General features: G+C 43.0%; 4 protein-coding genes and 1 non-coding gene across 5 annotated transcripts; 4 read left to right on the top strand and 1 right to left on the bottom strand.

The window, feature by feature from the left end:
* Positions 1-1990: 1990 nt before the first annotated feature.
* Positions 1991-2414, top strand: O0I10_006367 (uncharacterized protein; the record flags this gene model as incomplete). Its single annotated transcript, XM_058486395.1, has 2 exons — positions 1991-2130; positions 2243-2414. 2 exons carry the CDS (start codon positions 1991-1993, stop codon positions 2412-2414), a joined length of 312 nt encoding a protein of 103 aa, XP_058342752.1.
* Positions 2415-3988: 1574 nt separating this feature from the next.
* O0I10_006366 lies at positions 3989-4065 on the top strand. The gene has a single exon. It is a non-coding gene; the product is annotated as a tRNA-Pro (tRNA).
* A 4831-nt stretch (positions 4066-8896) lies between these two features.
* Positions 8897-9148, top strand: O0I10_006365 (uncharacterized protein; the record flags this gene model as incomplete). The annotated part of the gene is made up of 1 exon (XM_058486394.1): positions 8897-9148. The coding sequence occupies one exon, from the start codon at positions 8897-8899 to the stop codon at positions 9146-9148; it is 252 nt and encodes an 83-aa protein (XP_058342751.1).
* A 327-nt stretch (positions 9149-9475) lies between these two features.
* On the bottom strand, positions 9476-10437 carry O0I10_006364 (uncharacterized protein; the record flags this gene model as incomplete). Its single annotated transcript, XM_058486393.1, has 3 exons — positions 9476-9680; positions 9747-9830; positions 9893-10437. 3 exons carry the CDS (start codon positions 10435-10437, stop codon positions 9476-9478), a joined length of 834 nt encoding a protein of 277 aa, XP_058342750.1.
* Positions 10438-10902: 465 nt separating this feature from the next.
* On the top strand, positions 10903-12682 carry O0I10_006363 (uncharacterized protein; the record flags this gene model as incomplete). Its single annotated transcript, XM_058486392.1, has 9 exons — positions 10903-11335; positions 11402-11462; positions 11526-11619; positions 11678-11752; positions 11814-11970; positions 12032-12081; positions 12134-12340; positions 12402-12552; positions 12609-12682. The coding sequence occupies 9 exons, from the start codon at positions 10903-10905 to the stop codon at positions 12680-12682; spliced, it is 1302 nt and encodes a 433-aa protein (XP_058342749.1).
* Between the last annotated feature and the right edge of the window lie 49 nt (positions 12683-12731).

Genomic DNA, 12731 nt, shown 5'->3' with positions numbered 1-12731 from the left:
GTTGTCCACAAATTGGGAAGTGGGAGGAGCAACAAAGACACCCTTCTTCTTCACTCCCGCTTCACAAAGCAAGGTAAGCTTGTCTCCATTTACAAACTACAACACATTAACAGCCGGCAATCCTTTCAATGGACAGCACCGATTGGGCGAACAGGTGGTCAATGGCGACACTGTCCAGTTCCAGACATTCAACAACAAGTACGCGTGCGATCTAGCTATGACCCAAGCTCCCATTGCAGTACTACAACATGTACGTTCAATCGCTGCATTGCTTTATTATTCAAGTTGGTCTTTGACATACTACTTGACATGTAGTTTTGTGTTCTCTCGCTCATACAAGATCCAAGGGGTGTCGTGTGTCCTGTGTGTTGTTTCCATGGTTGTTGCCAAGGAGATGTTCCAACCCATTGTTACTTTGGGTATGTCTACACGAAAAGCGAATGCTATCTTTGTCTTCTTACATTGCATCTATTGTAGCTTGAATACGTTGGATTATGGTACCTGTGGCAGCAACAAGAGATTGATGTCAAAGCAAGAATGTTATACGTTGTTAGCTCCAAATGGTACGCATGGTATTGGATAACAACGCAAGACTTATTGATTAATGAGCCTTACAATGAAACAGCAACAGCACATACTGGATCGATTGGAGATACTGCTTTTATTTGAGGCAAGGATGCTAGTGGGAAATTCCTTGAGGTAAAGTGTTCATTCCGGAATGGTCACGTGCAAATTCACGTAAAGGTATATTAATGTTGCAGGATCCAGAAGGTCTTCCTAGGCTATATTATCATTATCACAGAACACTTCAAAGACGTCATCATGGCATTCTACTGTTTCGGGGAGACGACCATGTTGCTTAAGCAAAAATCGACGCAATTCACTTGCCATGACCAACGCCAATCAAAATATGCGTCCTCTGTTCGTGTATGACCGATTACCAAAAGAAGGGCGGCAATCTCTTTCTTTGCGAGAGTTGGACAACATTTATTAAGATACAACCTGTGAAAAAGTGCTATCACACAAGGCGACGCTTGGATGCAGCAATCAATCACATCAGGTTCAGACTTATCACTGATGAAGGCGCCGCACCAGTTTATCAGCCCATCACCTTTCCCTACCACTTTTTCCTCTTTGTTTGTGGTCACAGAATTCCCCACGCCCACCGTCCAGATATCAACAAGATGAATGTTGTTGCCCACCGTTTTACTCCCACACATCTCTTTTCTCTATCGTATTACTCTTTGATTCCTGACAACTTCAATGCCTTTGGTAAGTACCATGGTGGAATAGTCCTTTTTGTGATCGATCCATGTACTCATATTTGGATGATCTTTAGTCTTTTGTTATTATTCGAGAGGTGCAATGCTGTGCATGATGACGAGGCTCAAGTGATAGCGATGGAAACGGAGGCAAAGAGACACGATCCGAGCTATCCAAAGAAAGGACTTTCATTGTTATTGTGGGGAATTTGGCTCTTTTATCAAGGTAAAACCTAACCATTTTGCTTGCTGAAGCTCATACTCACATTCCTTTTTATGTAGTGATCTCCCGAGATGCATATGCAAAGTTGGACTAGGCGGCACAACCTGCCAGTGATATCATGGCTTACACGTATGGCAACATATGATTTCGTTGTTGAAGGGGTTGAGATTGCACTTTCCAGCTCTGCATATCCATATTCAACGTTGATGACAAGATTCAATGGTTGGATTTGGCACACGGCTTGAACGAAGGCGTGTTTTTCTTTGCAAGTGCGATGCGACATGTTGCGGTCCAAAAGCATCACCGTTTACTGAATCCAATGAAGGCGCACATACCTGAGGGGGCTGGTGAAAGTTGGCTTGATGATGATCAAAATCTGTCGACAGCATGCAAAGCCTGGGGGAGAAGGATGAAGCTACTGCTACCTTACGGTCATTTCTCCAGCGAGAACCAAAAAAGATGCATTTCAAGAAGATGGGAAGATAGTGAGGAGATATATCAATATATGGAGACGCATCACGGCAGACAAGTAATTATGTCGCTCACACATCCTCTTCTTGTTCGCTGGAAAAGCGATGATCGTGACGTCAATGTGTTGATACGATTCAAGGCCAAGATGGATGCTCAAAGCGATACAAGATTGAGGTGTCGTGTATGGATTGCTGGTTTATAGGAGACGTGTAGAGTAAGTGATACTCGGTAAGGGTTGTGTTTATTCTGAGAAGAACCCAAAAACTAACATTGGATAGTAACGAAGGATACATGCCTGGATGATGGGTACACGTGATTTTTCATGGACACTACAACGGTGTCACTACCGCATTGGATTCAAGCAAGACAACCTCTTCTTGTACAAGCGTGATGAACAGCAGCCCTCGTTTTGTTTCACAACGGAGATCAAAGCAGATCCAGCAGTCCGAAGGCTATAAGGACATTGATCAAGATCCAGTATCACATGTTGGAATACCTGCTTTCACTGCTGTGACGAAGCCCAGTAATCGTCAAAAACCATACAGCCCATGAATGCATTGTGGCTCCTGCAGCAATTCGTGAACGGGCAAACATCACAAACGATCAACTTTCACCTTGCTTCATCTGATTTTATCGGCATTATTCCTTGTGATTTTGTGTCATTTCAGCAAATGCTTATCGACTTCTTGAACAGCAACTATCAACAACATCCTTACAATTGTTGGTGGCGTCATAAGGTCAACGACCTTAACATCAAGAGTGAATCCAAGAACATTGCTGCCAACCTTCTTCACTTGTATCCAAAAAGTATCAAAGGCAACTTTCACACATTCAAAAAGCGTTATGCAGAAGACCACAGTAATCAAAAGCAGTGTATTACTATAAATGTAGTTGTATAACGTTGTCAATAAATGATCATATCTCTTAGTCTGTAAAGTGGTAATCATTTTTATCATGCTAGTAGTAACCGAAGGACATGTGCTATAAGCATAATGCTGTCCTTTTCTTACATTCATGCTGTTGAAAAACACTTGGCATGCCATTCAAAAGTATCAGACATTGCCTTTCTTCATTAACAACGCATCTTTATGTTGGGATGATACGAGTTCAGCGTCATACACGCTTTATTGCTTTTGATCCATATCCGAACAAGTAATCCTAAATCATGATCTACATTTTCTCTATCGTGTTGAAATCCTCGTGTTGCTTGACAATGATCCTCCCAAGTGATAAAAGCACTGTGTTAATAAAAAGACCATACACAGCGTATGAGTGCCAATGCATTGATCCATTCTTCCTCCCTATCCATAGCCTTACTCGATAATCCAATAGAATACCCTTTATCTTGTCTACTATGCTGACATTGTGCTGGTGCTTGATAACGATCCTGGTCAATGACAAGTGTAGTGATAAAGAGAGCAAACAGATGACAGTGGATAATATAGACCGTATCAAAAAGATACCCATCCAAAGGCGACAATCGACTAAGACACGCGTCATGGTAGCATCTCGTAATTGTTTATAGCTGCAGCAAACATAGGAGAGGCGCCCATGTGCCAGCTTTATTAGATCGTGTACAATCGTGAAAGCTGGTGTTTTTTGCTGACAATATAAAAGAAGACGCTTCAAACGCAAATGGCTTTTTGTTTCCCAATGTCGCTTTCTCGATGGGTATTGCGTGTTGTGAATGCTGTTGTTCTCATTGAGGTGGGCATTGGGGTGCAGTTGCGTTTTTGTAAGGGAAGGCTGTAACAGCGGGGGCGGCGCATTATTTTCACGCACTTTGATTCTGAGCTCGAAATCTTTGTGGGTGAATTGCTGGATCTCAATGTTGAAATGTCTTTATGCGCCCATTACTCCTGATTGACCTTCCCTAAAACTACCACGATTTGATATTTGCAATCGGTAGACATTCCGCTGTATGATGATATGCATCTTGCCATGGTTACCATTCGGTTTTTACATTGTATCACCTTCCATTTTGGGCAGGTATTCGAACCACAATGTAACTCAATATGCGAATAATCAACCAGGGGCTGATGGTCTAGTGGTATGATTCTCGCTTAGGGTGCGAGAGGTCCCGGGTTCGACTCCCGGTTAGCCCCTTCAAACACTTGATATTTAGATGATCCACAAAGGTGGATTGGGATGTTCTTTTTGAATTTTTTGTTTCTCAGGTCACGTGATTTGGCCGTGGTCGTGTCGGTCCAAATCTGAGCTGGTAAACCAATGGCCATGAGATAGAAAGACTAGTACACTGAATAAAGTACAGACGTAAGATAATGTTTTATTGTATCAGAATGAGGGGATATTTATATGTCTTGGCTATCTATGATATGGAGGGCGCAGTCAAAGAGATGGGCTTGGCAAAGGTGGCGAAGTAGAAGATGGGCTTGGTGGTGTGGCGGTGTCAATGGGCTTTGCATGATTGCAAGTAGAAGATGATGAGGCGTAGCTTGCCAAAAGAGATTGCTCAGCCAAAGGCTGCGACAGTCGCTCGTGAACAGCTTTGCATTGTTGTCGAGTCCAAAGGCTTAAAGGGCATGTATTATTTTGGCATTTGCGTCCCAAGCATTGATATAGGGAGCCATGGGTAGGGATGTAGATAACAATAGCATTCAAAATAAGATACTTTGAACTGCATTTTGCAGAGGGGTTACATGAAACTTTTGTACGCTATGGCTTATGTGTCATGATCATGCGTATGCGGGCGTGTGTAATAGTAAAGTGATTGGAAAGTATACTCGTATTTGATCACTGCTTGTGAATAGGATGATATTAAAGCAAAAGAAAAAAGATTAAGAAGTCCACTACACAAGCAGTTGACTATGGTAGTTTATTGCTGGAGGATCAGTGTGTGAAACTGCTACTAAGAGATACGCCCATACATGCAAGAAGCAAAAGCTATGAATTTGAAGATGTCTTTGTTGAGAAAAACGACAAGGATAAAAGGGAAACAAGCACGCACACCATCAGTATTGAAGGAGAACTTGAAAGTTATTGGTTCGACATGTCCACTGGGCCGTCAAAGGATAGCGGGTAATTTTGATCACTGAAGCCATGGAAACCTTGTGGGATATGATCATAGGTTGTTGAGAACGTGATGATTCGGCATTCTTTACTCCTCCTTGAATGTTTTCATTGTGTCATGGATGGAAAAAAATCTTGTCATTCGAAAAGTCGCATCCGCATTGAACAGGCCAATATAGTACCAAATAGCGGCAACTCGCTAGGTTTTCCTTGTAAACATATGCAGCTGGCGGCTGGAAACGTCACGTGTGCGTTGAACGATTTCTGATCGAGTAACATGCCCCAGGTTGCTCAGGCGGCTGTGAGGGTTGGTTTCATTGATATGGTGGATCACGATTTCATATCCATAAGGAAATGGGCCATGAAATGTGTACATGACAAGACGATGTGCAAGGCAGGAGGATCTTCAACACCAGGTGTGCTTTGAGCTGCATTTATTGCCTTGCCCTTAGCATTCAGGAATCGAATTGATGCATTGACGATGAATTCGCGCCTTAAAGAGGACACCAAATATCCATCATGCTGATTTGGTATCGCACGAGCTGACCATCTAGGTAGGATTTAGTGATCCGACGTTGACCTTGGGGTAGTTCTCAGTTGGAAGGATGATGATAAAAGTCGATTGGTCCAGTTGTATGCGAACGTCTTGGTGTCAATTATATGAGCCTCATCATTCCTTTCTTGTAGCGTATGACGATGCATGTGTATTGATGCAGCTGATACATGTCTCAGATAATCATATGAGGTGGTTGGCGACAAGAATGACCTGGATAATGAAATAAAATGCCTTGTTTGCAAAGGGACAGGCGCCCAAGAGTATCTCCAAAACGGACATTCTCAGTCAAGAAAAGTCTTGTACGCAGTGCTTTGATGTCGCAGGATGCCGTCGCGTAATGAATGCCATGAATTGCAAGAAGGGTATTGCTGGAGTGCAGATGGCACAGTTATCTAACCATACAACGTTAGAAGAAAGGAAAACAAAGATTCCTAATGATGTACTCACGCTTAAGCTTGTTGTGAGGGCAAGGAGTGCAGATGACACAGCCATCTAGTCATAGAACGTTGGATGAAAACCAACCCAAGATAACATGTCTCTTGCCCTGTGGTATATAATCCTGAATAGAAAGCATTTGAGCAAAAATGTCTTCCACGTCTACTGCTGGTGTACAAACTTACCTTTGATATTGTGGCTGTAGTAGCCACATACTTTGTCCATGTAATGCTTTTGTCAAAAGTAGATATCTATGAATGCGGATTAGCTGGGTTGAGTAATGGTAACATGTGGCCTTGTAGTACCTTGGTATCCTTGTTCCGCGAATGGTATTTTCAGATCGTCTTGTAATGGTTGTTTTCCTTATCACCATCGATGTGGTCTACCACGTTTGCCGTTCCGAATCCTTGGCAAAACGTATGCGCAATCGGCTTGAAGTGGTAAACCGAGATCAAGCGGTTTTGACATACGCAATGGTGGGAAGCCGTCATATCAACCCCATGCCGGTATCTCTGTCGCACCATGTACACCTCAATCGTATTGACCAGATCCAGCTTTGCATATCCATCACAAGACAACAACATGGCTACATTGAAAGGAATTCGATATGAATATGGGCTTCATCAAGCAATATGGTACATGTTACCTCGATGTAATGACGACCACAACAATGAAAATAGTATAACAATGAAACGCTATGAATGAACATAAAGAAATCAGCTTTACTCCAAGGACCACAGAAAAGTTATCCAACGAGGTACTCACCAAAACTTGGCTTCTCGACAATGTGAGCAATCAAAAAGTGTATAGCGGAGGGAAGACATGCATGGAATGGTGAGATAGGCGACAACATTCTTGTTTATATGACCACGGTGGGCGTGGGTATTTCTATAATTGCAAAGAGGAGAAGAGAGTGACAAATATTTGTTAAAGATGGTACATGAGATGATAAAGTGGTAGTGTGCCTTACAATGGCTCGCGCGTTGATGATAAAATTCCACCATGTTATCTGCTTGTTGAAGACTGGTATACCCAAAGGGGGCGGTTGAACGCACACCTATGTCGATAGGGATTGGAATACTGTAGCCATGGAAACCGATCCTTACGACGCTGCTGCTTACGATAGACCCCATCTATCTCCACCCGTGTTTCGAGTTGACAATGCACATGATAGCGGTGTAAGGATATGTTGATGTTGGTGTATGTCAAATCCACATGTGTGCTGCTGCGTTTGGGCTTCTGGGTGTTTTGAAGGAGGTGCTTGTGGTCATGACTTTGGCTCTTAAGGAAGGTACGATCTTGGTCGCGTCCATTTGTTGACTCGTTACAGTTGAATGGTGCCATTGGAGTCGGGGGTTACGGTCAGCATGCTGATTTGCAATGCAAAAAGCGAAATGCAAGTGATGGAGGAGGAAAGGAAATAAAAGAAAGGGGAGCAAGAGACAATGGCGCAAATAAAACAAAATGGCTCAAGTAATCCACGGCCTCCCACACGACGTTCATGCCATTGTTATCATTCTTCATGTCACAATGCTTATCTAAACTCTAAAGTTACTCCTTGTTCATCCAAAATGAATGCTTACGTATATAACGAGCCTTGCATTTCTCTCTAATTAATTTACCCATACAACACAAATCTATTCACGTGCATGTTGTTCATTAGACACTTGAAAGAAGTAGTGCTCTACAAGTAAAGCTCCCTCTAGCCTGTGTTTCGAGAAGATTCCAATAATCGCGTGTTAAGATTCGCTACCATCATTGGCGTGAATCACAATCAAACCGGCTCAGCTTTTGGAGAGAACAACATTTAGGAGCATCTCAACCCGTACTTTGGCGATCATTTATCTGATGATGAGAGCATTAAAGCTCCACCTATTTTTGCTGTGGCACGGAAAGGTCCGTGCATGGTCCGTGCGCAAAACAATAGGCTAAACGATAACACGGCAAAGTTGGTACATGATGATTGATACATTGGGGTGAGTTGTTGCCACCATGAGTCTCGAGCATGCATGAGTATGCAGTGATATGATTTAGCGTGCTTGAAATTAGCAGGCACATAGCATCAGGTAGGGGTCGTAATACTCATTTGATTCTCGCTATTTGGATTTGGTAACCTTTATTGCCACTACCCTGCAATCAAGATACTCATCATGATGAGGTGTGCTTAACAATCATCACATGCTTTTTTATTACAAGAAGTCCTTTGCACAACAATGAGGCGGACAATGCATGGTCGGAGGAGGATTACAAAAATGAAACAGACTGAGATTGCGTGCCCATTCAGACCCATTGTCGGCCCTGTTTTCATTCTTTTTATCTGCTCATTCGATTTATCGATAATACTACAATCGTGTTCTTTTTGTTCTTACATCATTCCTCTGCTACTATCATTGTCCATGAGCTAATACGTAAAACAGCATCTTTTCATGATCAGCTGATGATCCCTGCTGATTGATAACAATGAAAATACAAAAACAAAGACCCACCACAACAATCGGATCAACCCTTTTTCCTTCTAGCTGCTGGCTTGTACATCATGAAAAAGTCATTGTAACTCAACTGCAGTGCTATCGTCACCTCTCGATGCAAGGATCTGCATCATTAGTAGCTAGATCATTTTAGCTACCACAATGTGGATAGCACATGTTACTTTCACACACATCTTGTGTTATCCAAAAAGGGGAGGGTGAACTATAAGGCGAATCATCGGAGCGTGTATGGGGAATGATTTCAGGACAATAGAGAAGAAAAAGGCCCTGACCTTAATATGGGTCGGAAGAAGATCCCGTGCCGACGGCTAACCATTTTCGCATTCTTGACATTTCGGTTCCGATCTTTGCATTTTATAAAAGACGTGCCTCCGCTGCTGCACTGTGATCTTTTTATTCATTTACAAAACTTTTCATTGTCTATATCAATATGCTTTACTTTTGGCGTCGTCAAGCAACCACTGTTTCACCTTCACCATCATCATCTCCAAGCCAAGAGCAATCAGAAACGGTCTTCCCTATTGCATCAAGTCAATCCTCCTCGCTACAAAAGTTCATGAATGATCCTACGCGTACAACAAAACGACCTGATACTGTTGGCACTTTTTATGATCCTATGAGCATTGTTCGCAACAATCATTTGGTGGAGATGCCCTATGACATTACGAATACGGGTGCCTAAATATCACTTATAATCATCGCATCATCCTTTGCCAAACAAAGGTTATACCTGTTCCCTGACGTTATCATGCATTATTATCATTTCAATCATTATCCTCAATAAATAGCATATAATTTATCGCATTAAGAACAAGCCATTGTAGTTTCTCTCATTTGTTGAAATGCTATTTATACTATAACGCACAATCAGTTACTACGTAGAAGTGGATAGAATGAAAAACAGGTGATGTTATTGTGAAAAGTGAAATGGGATACAATGTCTAAAAGATGTAGTGTACAAGGAAAGGAAAGGAAATGAAGCCAAAGTGTGGATATACTGATCTATGATTTATACAAACTCGCCTCGATTCCAGGACATTTTCAAGCGATCTAAAATGCCGGATGGCGATACGGCAGGTCTCACATCCAAGTAAAAGCTAACAGCTTCTGGTCGTCGAGGATCTTGTTTGCCGGAATAAAAGTCAATGACATAGGTCACTTTTTCGCCACATCGATCCACAACCCAATCATGTCGATCAAATGGAAGCTTGTATCTAAAAGAAAAAAAGACCCCATTAGAGACATGTTGTACGCTTCATCATCCCTCATCCATTTCTTACCCAAACCATGACCGGAAACGAGCCTTGGGTGTGATGTCTTTGGGTCGTCCTTGGAACTTTACAAGTTTGGGTTGATTGCATTGGCTATATCCAACATGATGTTAGATCTATGAACGAACCTCTCTCTTTGTAACTTTTCCACTTACGTCTCATGCATCTTTTCCCATTCCAAAATCTGTCGCCATGCTTGTTCGTTGACTGCATTATGGATAGGGACAACGACCGGCATATCTTTTTCCTCAGGGTTCCAGTTTTTGCGACGCATGGCATTGAAAAACATTTGCTCGGAAGGATAGATCCACTTTGCATCCTCGCCTGCAGCACGTGGAATGCTTGACACTTCACGCTCGGTGCCTAGTTGCTGCTTTTGACCGGGAAGAGGCGACTGCTGTGCAACAGCTGGCATATTGTTGCTCGCGTCAATGGCGTCAGAATCACAGCCCTCTTTGGACGTGGGTAAGAAATGCTTGTAGGCAGTATGATCCACAGGGCACTGATCAGCTGCATTATTCGAGGTCGAGGACGAGGTGGGCTGCGATTCGGTTTGAGGAAGGAAATGCTTGTATGCTGAAGGATCCACAGGGCATTTTGCCTCTTCTGCAGTAGTCGTCATCGTCGCCTTTTGGGTATGATCAACAGGGCATTGTGCTGGTTTGGACTCTGTGTGATTAACGGGACACTGCTTCTCCATGACTTTTGTTGGATAAAGGGCAAAGAAAGGAAGGGCAAGAGAAAAAAAAAAGTTGGTCAAGGCTTGCTATCGTCGGATGTTGATTCGCATCCCTGGCATTTTGTGTGCCTGTACACCCCACCCAGTCAAGCATGTCGATTCATCTACTACAAGGCAATCCATCCCTGGAACCGATAAGGTTGCAGCTTAAAGACACATGGACCGGCATAGGTTATAGTATAGTCATGCACAATGCCTTCGATTATAGTATACGCAACGTCTCTTTAATAAAACAACCTTCCATCATATATGATGTCTACGGATAATGAATCCCATAGTGAACGGATGTATATGGATACTACTTGTTACAGTACAAAGGGGATGTAAAGGAACCATTGGATACGGTTTTTATATCAAAGCAACAATGCATAAAATTATAGCTTGTACTCTTAACCTGCACTCCGGTTGTAGTTGGCATTTGTTGATATGAGCGACGACCCTTCTTTCCCTCCTTCTTACAGAGACTACAGCGATAGAGACACACGAGAATCGTATTCAAGAAATGCATCCCGTTCACCTCACAATCGATCCTATTCTCGCGATGCTTCCCTCTCGCCACACAGCAGACGCCCACACCTGAAAAGCTCCAGCCGACATCACTACCACCACGATTCAGATGACGACTATTACCGCCATCGTCGCCACCGATCGTCGTCTCCTCGTCATGGTAGACGATCCTCTTCACGACACCATCGTTCACGATCGCCACCACCTGCACCATCCGTACCAGGATCAGGATCTGGATCAGGATCACACGCTTCTTCTTCAGCACGACGTAGTAGCAAAGGATGTCGCGTCTATATGGGAAATCTTTCATACGACTGTCAGTGGGAGGATCTCAAGGACTTTGCACAAGAAGGTATCTATTCGTTCCATCATAGTCGATAAGCGATATGGGTTTACTGATAGCTTGGGATGTTTTCAGTTGGAACAGTAGTCAATGCCAATGTGCTCATGACACCCAGCGGCAAATCCAAAGGATGTGGGCAAGTTGCATGATGATGATGATGATGGTCCTGAACAACACGTGACTAACACGGATCATGTAGTGTGGTGGAATACTCACGTCCTGAATATGCAGAGCGAGCCATTCGAAATCTCAATCGAACCGAGTTCATGGGAAGGCCTGTATTTGTGCGAGAAGTAGGTGTGGTTTTACCATGATGCATGTGTGTATATACTCAACATGGATCAATGATAGGATCGGGAATTCGAACCCAAGATACCCAAAGATCCACGAGATGCACCTGAAGACCAGCGTATCTTTGTCGGCAATGTAATGAAATCATCTATGCAAACCCAACAGCATGAATACTAATAGGCCTATTCTCTTTAAGCTTTCTTTCTCTACGAGTTGGCAGGATCTCAAGGATTTGTTCCGAAAAGGTGGAAGAGTGACTCACACCGATGTTGATGTGGATGAAGAAACGCACAGACCCAAGGGTTCAGGTTTAGTCATTTATGATGATCCTCGTGATGCGGCTGGTGCTATTGGTATGTTGTGGGCAAGATGGAGGGAAAGGTTTTATATTCATTGGTATTGGTATATGTATAGAAATCTTTAATGGCTATGAGTATCGTGGTAGAAAATTGCAAGTGTGCTTGGTAAGTAAAAGCGGAGGGATAATCAAAGTGACAAGCTGACCCTTTCATTCAGGAACGCGATGCACCACCGCCTCCGCCACCACAAGCTGCTACAACCAAAGGTCAAACAGAGTATCGTGGAATGACATCAAGTACCTCGTATGAAGGACATGGCGCACCACCTCCCCCAGCACATTTCCTTTCAGCACCTATGGGATTCGTAGGTGGACCAGCTGCTTCTACACCGAGTCATGGCCCCAATCAAATCTTTGTTAATAATGTAAGTGGCGGTGGTTTTCAAGGTATAGGATGTGGATGGCTACTAACGATCGATTGAGTAGTTACCCTATTCAACGACATGGCAAGATTTGATCGATTTGTTTAGACATGTAGGTCCTGTGTTACGAGCAGAGATTTTACTTGCAAATGGTTATCCAAAGGGTTCTGGTCTTGTTCGCTTTGAAGAGTTCACAACATGCGAGAGGGCTATTGGTAATAGGATGATTTGAGAGAAAGGGAAAGCAGGATTTACTGAATAACGTACATAGGCAAATTCAATGGTTATCTTTATGGTGGTCGTCATTTAGATGTGCGACTTGACAAGTTTTCGATGCCTGCATAAGTAGTAAAGTTGATGGAATAAAAAAACTTGGTTACCAAAAAGTTCATGG

The sequence above is a fragment of the Lichtheimia ornata genome (assembly GCF_029851405.1).
Source record: "Lichtheimia ornata isolate CBS 291.66 chromosome Unknown scaffold00028, whole genome shotgun sequence".
Taxonomy (NCBI): domain Eukaryota; kingdom Fungi; phylum Mucoromycota; class Mucoromycetes; order Mucorales; family Lichtheimiaceae; genus Lichtheimia; species Lichtheimia ornata.
The sequence above is the reverse complement of the archived record's forward strand: the minus strand, read 5'-3'. Positions and strand labels throughout refer to the sequence as shown.